The sequence below is a fragment of the Wolffia australiana genome, chromosome 13 (genome assembly GCF_029677425.1).
Source record: "Wolffia australiana isolate 7733 chromosome 13, ASM2967742v1".
In the NCBI taxonomy this organism is placed as follows: Eukaryota; Viridiplantae; Streptophyta; class Magnoliopsida; order Alismatales; family Araceae; genus Wolffia; species Wolffia australiana.
In genome coordinates this window covers 1,452,499-1,469,681 of record NC_135847.1, presented here as the reverse complement: position 1 = coordinate 1,469,681, position 17,183 = coordinate 1,452,499, and the positions used below count along the sequence as shown (strand labels likewise).

The window sequence follows — 17,183 nt, the reverse complement described above, 5'->3', positions numbered from 1 at the left end:
CCCGGACCGTACCTGGTCGGTCCCGCCTTGGGCGTGGATGGGCACGTGTGCAGTCTGCTGTGAATCACCACCGGCAGTGGCAATGGCCTAATAGATCAGGTATTTGGATATCGCTATCCATAATGACTCAGTCCTTAGAAATTCCGTGAGCCAAATACAAGGGCAATCCTTCCCAATAAGCACGCAGGCCTCTGGGCAAGGAATGCCGACTAGTTAGGGGCCTAACACGTCAGACGCCTTCCGATACCCTTCAGCAACTTAAGACTGATAGGTGAAATAACGGAATAGTCGAGAGTACCAATCACTGCAGTATCATACGGCCTCCGCTCGACAGCATGCAGCTCTACCAACTCTCCAATCTCCTCTCCACCTTAATCACTAGAGTCCAATCCGTGCTCGAAAGCCTTCCCCTTGTTAGTGGTAATCCCAAATACCGCACGAGTAATATCTCTATTGGCAGGCCCAGAACCTTAGGAGTGTTGTACCTCTTTCTCATTTGTTAGAATGAAATGTATAAAGGCTGAATTTTCTCGGTCAATCTGCAAATCTACAAGGTCTGAAATTGCTCACTCTAATAATATGGATAGATTTCTAGCGTCCTCCACATAGCCTTCCATGAAAAGGTAGTGTCATATTCATAGTGGAGTAACGGAATGCCTGTGCTTATGCCTGTAGTCTGGAAGTCCTGCTGCAAGCCATGAGCACATGCATTGATTGTGCACATGTCCACAGCGTCAAGCGCTACGACTAATGGTTGAGGTGCCAAGGGGATGTATCCACAAACCCTATGGTAATCTATTTACAAACACTGAGAATGAATGGACGTAATACATCTCCTTACATCTTTAAAAGAAAAACACATCTCCTGACCCACTGCACTCACTCGGCTGAAAATCCTCTCTTCTTCATAGAGGCCCACAGAAAAATTCCAATCATGAGAGTTGTAGGCTTTTGTAAAATCAACCTTGCACATGGTATGAAATGGGTTTAATGTTGCCAACTATAACCGCCCCTTGGCATTTTAATTGTAGAAATAGATGTGACATGTTTAGGCACTCCAAACCATAGTTTCCCTACGATGTATCCGTAACCTCTGCTTCAACCATTTCCCTGAACTCGCTGAAGAAGAACTGTTAGGACTCCACTACGAGTCTACAAAAGAAAGCCCCGTGGGCCCCCGCTGGGCTCGCAACCGGCAACAGCGCCCATTGGGGCGGAAGTAACAGAAGGGGATTCCGTCTTAAGGGGAGGAATGGAGAAAGAAGGGGATATCGAAGAATCGGTACTATCTTCCTCCTTGCTCTCTCTCTCTCTCTCCTCCCTCGTCCTGACCCTTCCCTGACCTAACTGTTTTCTCTCCGCTCCTCTGTCCTTTCTCCTCCTACCAGGCTACCTAGCATCCGACGGCCGCATCACGGGGCAGGGCTTCCCGAGCCAAGGCATCACCCTGTCTTACCTTATTGGAACCTCTCTCTCTCCTTCTCCCCTGTTCTGAACCATTTGGGTGGCTAAGAACCCTTTTTGATTGCATCAATCTTGTATCTTCCTCTCTTCTACTCGACGGAGAAGTTGGGGTTCTAACATTTCCCTACGATGTATCCGTAACCTCTGCTTCAACCATTTCCCTGAACTCGCTGAAGAAGAACACTGAGAAGCTGTCGAGACCTAGGGCTCCTTCTCCATTGGGCCCCTTAATTGCTATTTTTACTCTGTCCACTGTGAAGGGCCTCATCAAAGCGACCTGCTCTGTCCACTGTAAAGGGTCTATTTTATTTTGGCCCATGCTTGGAGAAAATTTGAAGTGCTCTGCCAGCGTTCCCCCTAATGGGTGTGATCCCACAAAATCCTAACTCCCCATCTGCACCTTTAGTATTTGGCTTGGTCTCCTCCCATTTGTTGTGACGTGAAAAAATCTAGTGTTGTTGTCAACCTGTTTTAGCCTCATCTGCCATGATCTGTCTCCTTCCATCTCCACTTTCGTATTCTCCTTGGTTATTGTTTCTTGATACTTCTTTCATTCCTTTGACTCCTCATCTGCTAAGACTCTTGCATCTTCTAGATCGTCAAAACCGTTTGAGGCCTACAAGCTTGAACCTTAAAATGACCACGAAGGTCCTGATAAGAACCTTGATCTAGCTTCGTATGGGAAAGGGAGTAGAGGGTGAGGCGAGGTAGATGTTCTCAGGGGTATGAGAGTAGAAATGGGAATAATTGGAGGGGTCGAACACAGGCAGGGATCGACGAGGGAAGAGCCGCTTGATGACGTGGTAAAGGGTTGACAATCGCTGGGATGTGGGTTGTCGGAGACTAGAAGAGAACCAAACAGTAGGGGTAGGGATCGGATAGGAGGGGAGCCGACTGAAGATCAGGTGAGACGATCATGGGAATAGGAGATCACTGGAAAGGACCAAGACAGGGAAAATCGAGATAGTGAGCCAAGAGGCTGATCTCACCCTTATGTCTTGACTGCCCTCCTAAAAGGAGGGCTACACTTATATATTGAAAAATGAAGGAGTCCAACCTAAAAATCAAATGGCTAAAATGCCTAAGATACCCGACATGGGTATAGTATCAGGTCCAAAGTCAAATATTCAAGGAAATGGAGATCGATATGTTGAGGAATCCAAGAAAGAGACATGACTAGGAAAATAGAGAACAATAAATTATAAAAACGTTAAGGATCTCTTCAACAGCTGCAAGTCCCTTGATTTTTATTTTTAACCAAGTGATGAATCAATTTGGTTGTTAATCACACGTTTTGTCATTCAAAAATTATGAAAATCAGCGTAAAGTTGCTGCCGACAGATCAGAGTCTTTCTAACGAATATAAAATGTTGTCTTTTTTGTAGTAATTTGGTAAATTAAATTACTGATGACGTATCATATTTTAATTCATTCAAAAAAAAATCCTTTTCTATTATGTGACTTTAATGAACTGTTCGCTAAACTTTAAATTATTAAAATGGATGATATCTTCTGAGAATAATATATATATATGTATAAATAAATATATACTTTAAATTATTAAAATGGATGATATCTTCTGAGAATAATATATATATGTATATATAAATATATAAGTAATGCCATTCAGTGTGAGAATCCAAGCTTCTTATATCTCTTGGTTGTCGTTAACATCTGTTTTGTATCCTTATAAATATTTTTCACTTCATACTCATAAAGCTACTTCCTGTTTCTGAAGGGTATTGGAATATCATGTGGATGGCTTCCGTTTTGACCTTGCGAGTGTTCTCTGCCGGGGAACAGATGGTGCTCCTCTCATTTCTCCTCCACTTATTAGGGTATGTTCATCCTTTTTCTTTTCAAATTCCCAGAAAGCTTTTGTTCAGTTCATCTGTAGGAAGCTTTTTCGTTTATCGTAGTATCTTTTAAGAAAATGTCGAATGCTCACTCAATTCGCGAAAATTTTGGCTCATTTACAATTCATTACAGTTTCTTGACAACTGTTCACGGAGCTACCTATTTTTGCTTTTTATTATTTTACTCTAGAAGTTAGAACAATTATTTATATATCCTTTTTTATTTTTTGACCATTGTACCCTCTGGCTGGTCTTACTAATCACTGGTGGAGCCAATTGGTCTGTATAAAGCTAAAGCTTTTGCCCATGAAATATACAATATTTTTTTCTCCTCTCTGCTGAACAAGCCTCTCAGACCTTCTCAAAGCTATTCGCCCATGGTCATTTGATGCGTGGGTGCTGTTACTCTCTCTGTTTTCTTGAGCTGCCGCACTCTGTGTCACTCTCCCATCCTCTCTCATCTCTCTGAAGCCATATTCTCCTTCAACAAGCATGCTTAATGATCAATTATAGGACTGGTTGGGTTAAGCCTCCTACTGTAGGAAAGACCTTTGGGAACTTTGGGAAGACCTTTTGATGAATCTCAAATTATTTAGAATAAAGAAAATATTAATGTGCCACTCTATAAACAGAGAATATTTCACTTGCATGCTTGACATATGTTCGTCATGTATTTTACAAAATATTGCCTTTTATGTGGATTTCTAATCTGAAAATTGGCCTTTGAATGGTGTTTTTTAATTAAAATTGTCTACGAGATCTTATTTTTTTCTTAAAATAACATATAATTAAGCCTGAATTTTTCTTGTGAATCACCATCATGGATAACTTCACAGGCAATCGCAAAGGACTCTGTTCTGTCACGATGCAAGATCATTGCAGAACCATGGGACTGTGGGGGCCTTTATCTTGTTGGAAATTTTCCTAACTGGGATAGGTGGCCTAAAATTTCTCTTCCCTGAATATTTTATCAATTTTAATTTGGCTTTCTTTTGTCATACCTGACTTTTATTACATTTTCATAACCTTTCTCATTTCTGTTTGAAATAGATATGTATTTCACTTAGAACGATGAAGAAAATACAGTACCACAGGTATAGATGCCACGAGAGAAGAGAGAGGAGGTGGGCATGACCCAAGTGCAGAAAAGACGCATAAGTTCGCCCCTCAAGTCAGGGCATAGAGATCATAGGAAATTAGGCTCCAAGCCTGGAGCAGAGAAAGTTTACTGGAGGACTGGGTAGAAGCTTTGTGAAGACGTCACTGATTTGATCCCTGGAATAGACAGAAACGCGAATAAGAAGACAAAATTTCTTGCTGATGAAATGTCAATCCACCTCTGCATGTTTCATCTGCTCATGAGACAAGTTGGCAGAAAAAATTTGCAAAGCCCCTTGAATTATCATGCGATAGATCCATTGGATATTTGAGAACGAAGCCCAGTTATTGTAGAAAGTGAAAATCCATAAAATTCCACAGCTCAATTTTTTCATGGCAAGATGTTTGACTTTGGCATTGGAGCAAGAGAAAGGCATGTTTCTGTTAGCAAGCTCCCTGGCTGGTTGGCTGTTGACCTGACCACCAGTCAAAACAAGAGAACTCAAGAAACTCACATAATCCGTTGACTAGGGTTTCGTTGGTTTAAAATCTGTGAGGTACACATAAATGGGCTTGGCCCATGTAAATGCGCTAGAAGACAAGTGGGCCCCTTATGCCTGGGGCCCACATTTACATATAAAGGGTAAAAAAAAAAACACAAATATAGAATGGAAATAAAGCTTCTGCTGACACCCTCCCTCAAGCTGGTGCATAGATGCTATCACGGCCCAACTTGGAGGTCATTTGCTGGAAGTTGCTGCTTGGAAGACCTTTGGTCAAAATATCAGCTAATTGATCCGATGATAGAACATACTTCATCTGGATAATTCTGGAGACAATTTTTTCTTTGATAAAGTGTTTATCTATCTCCACGTGTTTTGTTCACTCATGTTTGACTGGTATGTGCTATATCAATGGCTGAAGTAATGTCACAATATAAGATGATTGGAGTGGTGTGGGAAAGACCTAAATTTTCATGAACCCTCCTGATCCACAAGGCTTCACATATTCCTTTCGCAACTGACATGAAATCAGCCTCTGCACTGGATCTGGCCACAACATCTTGCTTCTTACTTCTCCAGGTAACCAGGTTCCTGTCAATGAAGGAGCAGTTTCCGGATGTTGATCTCCGGTCTACTACGGACCATGCATACTTTCTTACCAAGCTCAGGAGAATAGTATCCAGGTAGTGGCTGCATGTATATCTCTTCTTCCAAGTATCCATGCAAGAAGGCATTCTTGACATCATACTGGTTCAGACCCCATCCTGAGTTTGCTGCAAGCAGTTAGTATTCGATCAGTCTTGAGTTCTGTCACCGGTGCGAAGGTCTCTGTGTAGTCAATGCCATATGACTGACTATATCCTTTGGCTACAAGTCTAGCCTTATACCTCTCCAGTGAGCCATCTGAATTGTACTTGATGTTTTACACCCGCTTACACCCCACAAGCTTCCTGCATGCGGAAGTGGTACTAGCTCTCAGGTTTCATTTTTAAGGAGAGCCTCCACCTCTGCATCCGTAGCTGATTTCCACTTAGGGTCCTTTATAGCTTCTTCCTCAATGCATGTCACACTCACCTCATCCAATTTGACAAGGAAGGCGTGTAATTCGGGAGAGAGCTCTCTGTAGCGGACTACATTGGACATAGGATATCTTGGTTGAGTGCAGGTTCTCCTCCCTTTCCTCAACGCAACTGGCCAACTCATGTCTTCAACATTATGAATTATTTCTTCTTGATGCCTCAACTCAGTCTCCTCTGCCCCTGACTCATGTGCCCTATCAAGAGATTCCAGTTGTTTGGGTCCCTCCGGCTAGGCCTCATCCTGACATTCACAGTCTCTTGTCTGTTCATGCTCTTCCACTGGTTAAACAGATAAATCCCTTCTGGTGGCAGTCACTTCTAGTGGATGCCATTCAACATTCTCTCAGCATTGTGCTAAGTTATCATGAGCTCTCTTTTTTGGCTCGGCATAGAACATCTGTGACTCATTAAAGGTCACATCAGCAGAAACGATGATCTTTTTGTGACCAAGGAGGAAGCATCGATAGCCTTTTTGAGTTAAAGAGTAGCCAAAAAACACACTTTTCGGCCCTTTGGTCAAGTTTGCTACCTAGGCTGTGTACATGAGGAAATGTTACACAACCAAATACTCTAATTGGCAACTCATTCTTCATTATCATGTCAGGGTAGAAGGCTGACATTAAGCCCATTGGGCTCTGGTAATCTTGTTTCCTTTAAGGCAGTCTATTGATTAGGTAAGCAACTGAGAGGAGAGCCTCTGCCCATAAACATTTTGGCGCCTGTGCATGAATAAGGAAGTTTCTTGTGGTATCAACCACATGACCTACTTTCCTCTCTGCTACCCCATTTTGCTGTAGGGTGTTCACTGATAAGAATCTCTGGAGGAGGGATAAGGATCTGACGAAGACTTGCCAAAGCAAGAGGAGACACAAGACTGCCTCCGCACGTGCAATGTGACGCTGCACGTGCGACCTTTCTAATAAGCGTGGGAGTTTCTATATAAACGAAGGTGCCAGCATTCTATAGGGGCATCAAGAAGCAGTTAAGCCAAGAGAGCAGCGACAGGAGATTCTCCACTGACAGAGCTGACGACGTCCGATCTGGCCGCTAGAATGGATCTCCTTCATCCTTCTACAGGAAGATTGGATCTCCTTATTGGCGACTCATTATATCCAGAGATCTCGCATTTCCAATCTTGTATTTAGTTCATTTCCTATATCTCAAGATCTAAATAGTTAAGATTATTCCGGTATCTTAACGTTCACACACAATGACTCGTGGACTATGCCCTCATTGGAAAAGGATTTTGACTGCTTTAGGTTAAAAAATTCCTTAGCATTATCTGACTGAAATTTCTTTATGTCAACCCCATATTGGTTCTTTACCATGAGGCAGAATTCCCGAATGATGTTGCATACTTCTGTTTTACTCTTGAACAAGTATACCCACATAAAACTGGTACAATCATCAATTAAAAAATGAACCACCTTTTGTCTAAAATGGATGGTGTGTGTGGCGGACGGCTAGACCTGTAAAATAAGGGAGAGCGGATGTGACCTGCGGGCTGGGGCCCGAATGCTTGGGGTGGGTTGTGGTCGTCGCCCGCTGTCGAGGATGTTTCGGGGAGAGTGAGATTGCGATCGAGACCAGCACAGCCGATAATGGGAGACGGCAAAAGTGCACAGGTGACGTCGGGGTCGTATTCGGGTCTCCCCGTGCAGATTGGGGTCTGTAATCCGGGACCAGGCGGCGGCAACTGCGAATGGTAGCAGAAGGTGCGAACTGTGGGTCGGCAATAGAGGGCGTTCAAGGGAGGGAACGGTCACCGCTTAAATGGGTGGCGGCGACACACACGGCAAGAGCAGGTCACCGGTCGGAGTGCAGTTGCTGCTTCGGATGTAAGAGCAATCAGTCAGCGAGTGGTGCAGTTTCTGGCTGGGCTCAATACTGTGGGACTCGTGGACGGGCTGCAGAGAGGGCCACTAATGGCAAGGCGGTCGAACGCTGAGGCGCAAGAGAATCATGGGTGCACTCTGTAGGGGGGGCTATGGACCGACTGTGGAATACGCGGGGGGGCTGCAGGTGCATGACTCAACCGACAAGTGGCCGCGGTTGAGAGGAAAGGGAGGTGTCGGACAGCAGCAACGAGTGGATGCCGGGGAGGAGTGGAAGTCACGGCGAGTCACCGAAGGTGCCAGCAGACTGCGTGTCGCAACAAACGGCAACTCTGGATTGCACTGCACCACAGTCGAGCGGCCACGACGGCCGCGGTACCACTCGGGTGATGGTGCAACCTAGAGGCAGCTCGTTGAAGGTGCTCGTGCGTATGGGTGAAGATTGAAGGTAGCGGTCGGAAGGTGCTCCTGCTTCAGAGTTAACCTAAAAAAACAGTTGAGGATCCTCCCTTGGGGAGAAAGGTGGAGACCCCTGATGTGAAAATAACAAAGAATGTTTTCCTCTATCAAAAGTCTTCAAAACTACCATTCCCTCACCCTTCCCCTTATATAGTAGGGAGGTGTGGTTGCCCTAATGGGCCACCTTAGGGGAGGGGTCCAAACAAGGACTCTCCCCTATGGATCAAGGCAAAACAAAAACCAAAACAATACACATGCAGCAAGACGGACAGGGGGGGGGGAAATGATACGTGCACGAAATAAATGATGATAGGATGATGTCGTCAAACCTGATATCAGAAGTTTGGGTTCTTCACGTCGGCTCGGGCTCCACGACATGGCTGTTGACGAGTCTGAGCTTGATCTTCTGGATGGTCCTCCATCAAGCTCTCAGGATAACTGAGCAATTAATGTCTTTGACTAATCGCTATGGAGAAATCAATTGTGGCCTTAACAGAGGCGCATGAAGGACATCTTCCAAAAGTCCCAATTCTTTGATATAATGTACTGATGCCTACCACTTGGAGAATTTCCCCCCAAGCGGTAATTACTTTTCTCTGATTGTTACAGGAAGAACATGAATAAAATTTTGAATGAGCAGGGGTCTTTTGAACAGTTGCTCCTGACTCAATGATCCAGCCCATTCCCAGGACAGCTCATTCCCACGATCTAGTCATGGAAGCAGATCCAAACATAGCATGAGTCTTTCAACTTCCTCCCTAAGGACAGATATTTATTCCCTTGTATTTCTGGGCATCATTCTGGGTTCTTAAAAAACAACTGGTTCAGAATCTTCCGTGGAGCCACCTTGGACCATCACTGAATTTTCCTGACCCAGACTAGGGTGGGGAGTCGATTCTGCATCGTCCAACATTGTTTGATGTTGTGATTTTGCTTCTTGCAGTACTTGCAGAACATGCCACCCCGTGACTGAGATTGTGATTGTATCTGAGTCTGTGTCTTCCAATTCTAACTCTTTTGATCCCCTTGAACTATCTGAGGTCTATGAGGCCTCTGTGGTGCCGTCTTAACCATTAGTCTGGTTCTTCCTTCCCTTTTGGTCAAGTCAGATACCACACCCAGTATTTCTTCTTCCTCCCTCAAAGGTCTGATAGCTTCTTCTAGGTCAGGTACTCATTCTCGGTTCAAATTTTGGCTCCGCATACTCTCATACTCAATATTAGGACCCATTAGGAATTTGTAGAGTTGGTCCTTCTTTGTATATTTCCATTTATCCGAATCAGGGTTATTGATGGGCCTGCAGTGGTCAATCTCTCGCCTGCTGGCTTGTAACTCGTTGACGTATACTGTGACCGTCTTGTCTCCTTGGACCAGATTGGCTGCTCTAGCAATTAAAGTGCATATTATCCAATCCCTTCAATTAGAACTGCCTTTGTGTGCGTGATCCCAGATTTCCTTGGCTGTGTTCAGGGAAAGGAAGTTCTTACATTCATTCCCAAGCATGCTTCCTTTGAGCCAAGCTCGGATTAGGGCATCATCTTGCTGCCATGATTTGTACCCTGCATTGCTAGGTTCAACAGTGATGAATAAATGGTCAGAAAGCCCTCTTCCCACATGGATGATCTCCACTTACTGGCCCCAATGGAGTGTACTCAACCCATCATACTTGAGGGTTTCAGAAGCACCTGTAAAAATGTGTTGCACCGTTGTCTCATGGTCTTGAAGTGATACTGAGTCACTAGAACTCGCTTACGTCATTTCTGTGGTCATCTTCCAAGCCCAGAGAGTTCTAATCTCAAATCTTGAATAGTCTTCCCATTTCCTTAGACTAGCAGATTGCTTCCTTCAGGAATGAGATGATAGCGATCGGGTTGCACCTTCCACTGTGGCGAGCTCCCCAGGTCCAGCTCTGATACCATATTAGCGAGCTCCCTAGCTGGTTGGGTTGCACCAGTCAGAACGAGAGAACTCAAGAAACTCTCATAATCCATAGACTAGGCTTTCACTGGTTTAATGCCAATAAGATACACGTATATGGGCTTGGCCCATGTAAATGCGCTAGCGGGTAAGTTGGCCTCTTATGCCCGGGGCCCACATATACATTTAAAGAATTAACAAAAATAAACACAAATATAGAATGGAAATAAGGCTTCTGCTGAAAGTTTCTTTCTCTTCCAGGAAGATGTGATAACTAGATGTGGAGTATTGATCAACATGAGAACCTACTCCAATCATGATGTCAAGATAAACCTGATAAAGTAATGCTCATCTCACCAAAACCTTAAAACACTAAAGGTTCCACATGAAAGTAGTGGGATGGACCCGATGTTGGCCTACTAAGAGCTGATTCAAAAATTTGCAGGTAGAAAAATATATCCAGCTGCATCAATGTGTGATTGTTCAACCGACCCACTAATCAATGATATAAGCTGTGATTTTCTGCAGGAAATGATGACATTCTCACAAATGATGTCACCAGTGATAATGATATCATTCTCGTAAAAGGAATAGAAGAGAACACAAGGTTGTATGCGGGGAAAACACTGAAGTATTGACTAAAAATAGACAGATCATAGAGAGATGTCTAAGATAGACAGACCTTGTAATAACGGATAGAAGCCACAGAGCTTAGGGGTTTCTGCTTATATACTTCCTTGGCTAGATCACCATGAAGAAACTCTTTCAGATGACCAGCAGTTTGAAGGCCATGAGAAATATTGCGGTTGCCAGAAAGAGAGGTCTCTACGTAGTATTCTCCATAGATTTGGTTGAACCCATGTGTCAACTCGATCTGAGAGAGAGGAATGAGGATCTATGAGAAGGGAGGAAGAGGGAAGAGCTCCAGCCCTGGGGACGGCGCCTGACAAGGAAGAGAAACCAACAAAAAAAAAAAAGAACTCACGCTTAGTCGGCTAGGGTTTGGGGCCTTTTAAAGGCCCCTACATCAAGTTCCCACGTGGGAGTCACTTAATGAGACTCCCACGTGGAGAATTCATTTAAAGAGGAGCCAGTGAGAAGGAAGAGTCTCCCTTGTGGGCCACTTATAGAGTGTGGCCCACTTACAATGGAGACGAGAGAAGGAGAGAGAGATGTCTTGAGAGCTCCAGTTCAACACCCCCCCGCAAGCTAGGTGTGGATGTTTTCCATGCCTAGCTTGACCACCAATGACTGGAAGCGTGATGTAGGGAGGGCCTTGGTGAAGATGTCCGCTTTCTGATCAATGGACGGCACGAACACAGGTCGGATGATGCCTCTGTCGATGTTCTCAGCAAGATAGTGTCGATTTAGCGCCATGTGCTTCGTCCGGTCGTGTTGGACTGGATTCTTGACGATTGCCAATGCTGATTGGTTGTCGCAATACAACGAGATGCCCTTTTCTTCATACAGGCCGAGGTCCTCCAGCAGATGCTTCAACCACCGACATTCCGAGACGCCTCTCTTCAATGCTCGGAGCTCGGCCTCAGCGCTGGACAGCGATACTTCCTTCTGTTTCTTGCTTCTCCACGTAACTAGGCTCCCACCAAGGAAGGTGCAGTAGCCTGACGTGGACCTTCGGTCAACCACAGATCCCGCCCAATCAGAGTCAGTGTATGCCTCAAGCTCAAGTCCCCCTTCCCGGGAGAAGAATAGTCCCTGTCCAACTGTATACTTCAAATATGCCAAGATTCGATATGCCGCCTGGAGGTGAACTTCATGTGGTGCGCTCATGAACTGACTAAGCAGACTCACTGCAAACGCAATGTCGGGCCGTGTATGATTGAGATAGATTAGCTTCCCAATCAATCTCTGATACAGGTTCCTGTCAACTGCCGCGCTGTCGTCGCCTGTCCCGATTTTTACATTTGGGTCAAGTGGAGTTGCTGCGGGTCTGCACCCTAGCTGCCCCGTTTCCTTTAAAAGATCTAAAGTATACTTGTGCTGGGTCAGTGAGATGCCGGCTCTGGAATGGGCAACTTCAATGCCCAAAAAGTACTTCAGCAAGCCCAAATCTTTCAAATCAAACTGTCTGGAGAGTGCCTTACTCAGCTCCTGATTTGCAACCACATCACTCCCAGTAATAAGAATATCATCGATGTATACAATCAGGAGGGAAACTGCCCCATTTCCGCCGTGTTTGATGAACAGGGTGTGATCCCCCCTTGCTTGGTGATAGCCTAGGCTCAACATCGTCTTCATGAATCGTCCAAACCATGCTCGGGGGGACTGCTTGAGCCCATAGAGCGCCTTTTTTAGCTTACATACAGACTGTCCTGTGCCCGTAGGTTGGAAGCCTGGCGGGAACTGCATGTAAACCTCTTCCTCCAGTTCCCCGTGAAGGAACGCATTCTTGACGTCAAACTGGTTGATTTCCCAATCGTGCTTGGCAGCAATTGCAATCAGAACACGTACTGTGTTGAACTTTGCGACGGGTGCAAATGTTTCGTCATAATCGATTCCCTGCATTTGGGTGTACCCCTTCGCCACCAGTCGAGCCTTCAATCGATCAAGCACTCCACTGCTGTGGAATTTGGGTGTGAAGACCCACTTGCATCCCACCACTCTCTTCCCTTTAGGAAGAGAGACAATAATCCACGTGTCATTCTTTTCTAGAGCCGACATTTCTTCTTCCATGGCTGCTTTCCACCCCGGATGTTGGAGGGCTTCCTCAACCCGGGTGGGAACCACAATGTTCCCCAAGGATGTCAAGAAGCTCCTGTAAGTTTCTCCCAGTTTTTCATACTTCACATACTGTCCAATCGAATACTTGGCAGTGGATCGACAAGACCGAACTCCCTTCCTCAGTGCAATCGGCCATCCCAAATTATCCGGGGGAGAATCTGAAGGCTCTTCAATCTCCAGCTGATCGGGCAGTGTCTGGCTATCTTCAGCATCTTCTGCAGGTGGAGGAGAGGTCTGAATTTCGGTATGAGGCGGCTCTTCTCCAGCTGGTACTGTGTGTACATGTTCGTCATCTTCCTCTCTAATTCCACTGGTGTTTGCAACATCGGTTGACTGCTCATCAGGAGACGGTACATCAACGACTGTAGGAATGGACAGAAATTCCAGTCCACTTGTTTCCACTTCTGCCATAGCCTTTGGAGGTTCTGCAGGTCCGTAGAATGCCTCGGATTCATGAAATGTGACATCTGCAGAGACGTAGAATTTCCGGGACGATGGGTGATAACACCGGTAACCTTTCTGAGTACCCGAGTACCCGACAAAGACACATTTCAGTGCCCGGGGATCAAGTTTACTGCCACTTCGGTGCACAAACACGCTACACCAAGATACGGGCTGGCAACCCGGAGAACAACTTCAAGTGAGGGAACTCGGCACTTAGTAGCCCCAACGGTGACTGATACTCCAGAACTCTCATTGGCGTCCGATTCATCAGATAAGTAGAAGTAAGGACAGCTTCACCCCAGTAGTGTTTCGGCAAATTGGTTTGAAACAGCAGGGAACGAGTCATGGCTAGGGTGTACCCAAGTCGACGTTCTGCCAAACCGTTCTGCTGTGGAGTATTAACACATGACGATTCATGTACAATCCCTCGGCTGGCGAAATAAGAATTTACTGTTTCATTAAAAAATTCAGAGCCGTTGTCCGTTCTGAATTTCTTCACAGTCCTCCCAAACTGTGTGGATATCAACTCGCAAAATTGTGTGAGGACTTCCGGGACCTCTGCCTTTGACCTCAGAAGGTATGTCCACATTGCCCTTGTACAGTCATCAACGAACACAATGAAATATCGGCACCCTGTAAGACTCGTCACGGGGCACGGTCCCCATACGTCACTATGGATGCACTCGAACGGTTTACGGCATCTTTTATCCACCAATTTATAAACTGCCCGACGATGTTTGGCCAGGTGACAGGCCTCACAAAATAATTCGTTGTCCAAAATACCACGAAAAATACTAGGATAGCATGTTTTCATCAAATCAAAAGGTGGGTGTCCCATTTGTCGATGAAGGTGTATCACCCGCTCCTCCACTGTCCGACTTCGCTGCGTCACCAGGCACTGTTGCAGGGACCGATCAAGGAGGAGTAGTCCGCCTTCCCTTCTAAAGGACGAAATCTTCTTCCCGGAGACCTTGTCACAGAGAAAACAAGTGTCACTGTCGAGGATAAAACGCCATCCATAATCGTCTACTATTCTCTGAATAGAAATTAAATTTGCCCGAAGATCTTGAACGTGTAACACTTTCCGGAGAGTTCCAAGGGTATCAACTGGAACGTCCCCTACTCCCTTTACCGACAGAAAACCTCCACCTGCGGTCTGAACTCTGTGGGGGCCTCCGGCTTGGACATAGGTCTGAAATATTGATTGTTCTGGGGACATATGGTCTGTTGCCCCGGTATCAGCCACCCACACGGAGAGAGTGGGATTACCTGACTTCACAAGGGAGGTGGAACTCAGGCGCTCCTGGACTTCCCCGACTTCTGGGCCCGTGACAGCAGAGTTTGAACTGCTGGGCTGTGATGCTGCCACGAGGGCCTTCTTGCCAGGTGTTGAATTTTGGTTCTTCCATGCCAGCTTCCAGCAGTTCTCTTTGGTGTGACGGCGCTTCTTGCAGTAATTGCAAAATAGCGCATCTCGGCTATCCTCCCCTTCAATACTTGCTGATGAGTTTCATGAGTTTGACTGCGCTGGCCTGGATGTCCAACTTCCCGTAGAGCTAGACCGACCCTCAGGCTTTCTGGTCAGCAGGGCAGAGGATGTCTGTCCCTGAGGGTCGGGTGTGACGCCAAGTCTGCTTTCAGCCTGCAGTCCCGCACTGATGGCCTCCTCCAAGGTGGGAAGTATTTCCCGGTGAAGTAGCTGGCTCCTGACGGCTTCATACACCGAATTCAGACCCATAAGAAACGTGAATATCCTTTGTTTGAGAATATACTGGCGCTCCACAGACAGCGGATTCTGTGTAGGCCAGAGGTGATCGATTTCTCGCAATATTGCCTTCAAGCGGGATGAATACTGACGTATGTTGTCTGTTCCTTGACGGGCCTAGGACTCTTGCACTTTCAGTTCGTAAATCCTCCAGTCGTGGGACTGTTCCGTGGTGTACCGTTGAATCTCATCCCACAATTCCTTGACGGTGTTGCAGTAGAGAAAATCTCGGCGCATATCTGGCGTCATCGACCTCAGCATCCAGCCTAGAATGAGGGATTCCTCAGCCTTCCATTTCTTGAAGTCAGGATCTGCAGTCGTCCTAGGCAGATCAGTGAGGTGATCTCCCAGAAAGAGGCCATAGACGGTTAGGGTAACCATCTTGGACCATTCAAACATGTTTCCCCCATCAAACTTCACTTCTGAAGGGGGAAACACCACAGCAGGTCTTCCAAGTTCTTGCACCACTGTAGAGGAGCCGTTCTGGACAGCACTGTCTTCCTCCTGAGCTACGTTTTCATCTCCCTGGCTCGCCATGCCTTCACGCAGCCTCTAGACACCGATTAGAGGTAGTTGGGATGGAATCAAGAACCCTAGAACAGGTTCGAGGGGAGAAACAGATCTTGGAGGAAGAACTTCAAGCTTCAGTCGAGGAGGATGCAGGATCTTACAGCTCTGATACCATGTCAACTCGATCTGAGAGAGAGGAATGAGGATCTATGAGAAGGGAGGAAGAGGGAAGAGCTCCAGCCCTGGGGACGGCGCCTGACAAGGAAGAGAAACCAACAAAAAAAAAAAAGAACTCACGCTTAGTCGGCTAGGGTTTGGGGCCTTTTAAAGGCCCCTACATCAAGTTCCCACGTGGGAGTCACTTAATGAGACTCCCACGTGGAGAATTCATTTAAAGAGGAGCCAGTGAGAAGGAAGAGTCTCCCTTGTGGGCCACTTATAGAGTGTGGCCCACTTACAATGGAGACGAGAGAAGGAGAGAGAGATGTCTTGAGAGCTCCAGTTCAACACCATGAGCAACTAATGGAGAATTAAAATGATCAACTTTTAAGACCATTTGAAACCAATCGGAACTTTAGATGATCTACGAGGTACAAGTCACCTGGTGCCATTGACATGTAATGCTTGCATCTCTGCTTCCACAGTTTTATGCTAGCCAAGATGATAATTTGCCTTAGTAAAAGGCTCAGATGTGGTTAGATTAGAGAAAAGTGGAGCATAATCGGTGGGATATTTTTGGGAATAGGTCATAACGCCAGAAATGGGGTCTTTAGTGCTTGAACAAGGTAGCTAGAAAAATGCAATGGGGAGATCTAGTTCATATGGTATTCAAAGGGAGAGCCGGACGATGATATGATACCTTCTAAGATTTATCAAAGGAAAGCAAAGAGTCTTTGGTCCAATGACATTAGAAGCAAAGGGCGGTCCCAAAGAAGAGGGGGAGGAAAAAATCGTGATTATCGGCTACCTTTCCCGCTGTCATTTCTTTCTCTATGATACCTTGATCTAATTGGGCTTCCCTCATCTCCAGAGTATATCTGGCATCAATGGCGCTCTGGCATCATCTCCCTCTACCCATTTTTCCCTTGTGGCCAGCTTTGTCCTTTTCTCATCCCTGTCCCTCATCCCCAAAACGTGGCCCTTTTGGTTCAATAGTTGAACAATCACATTTTGTGTGGAAGGTTACAGTAGGTTCTCTCAGGGAGGGGATTTCTATCAGAGGGCTTTTAGAGTGAAGAGTATCATCAGCAAGATAGAGCAAAGATCCCAAGTAAAGGAACAGGAAATGTATCTGAAATAGAGACACGGAAGTAAAAGTGACAGGAGGATTTCTTCCATTTATTAGACGGCAACTTGCTCATATCTTGAATAACAATAATATGCAGAAATTAATAGAGTTCTTCCTGAAGATAAACTATCTCCAAACTACATGGCCAGACTGTGATCCCTCTTTTGCTGCTCCAAAATAAGAAACCATCAGATTATAAATCTGGGTGCTATCATTAGAATAT

General features: G+C 45.6%; 1 protein-coding gene across 2 annotated transcripts in view; it reads left to right on the top strand.

The window, feature by feature from the left end:
* Positions 1-17,183, top strand: part of ISA3 (isoamylase 3) — a 42,442-nt gene that overhangs the window by 15,820 nt on the left and 9,439 nt on the right. For both annotated transcript variants that reach the window (XM_078584677.1, XM_078584676.1), the window contains 2 exons: positions 3,203-3,302; positions 4,157-4,257. In XM_078584677.1, coding sequence (XP_078440803.1) covers positions 3,203-3,302; positions 4,157-4,257 — 201 coding nt within the window. The remainder of the gene's footprint in view (positions 1-3,202; positions 3,303-4,156; positions 4,258-17,183) is intronic.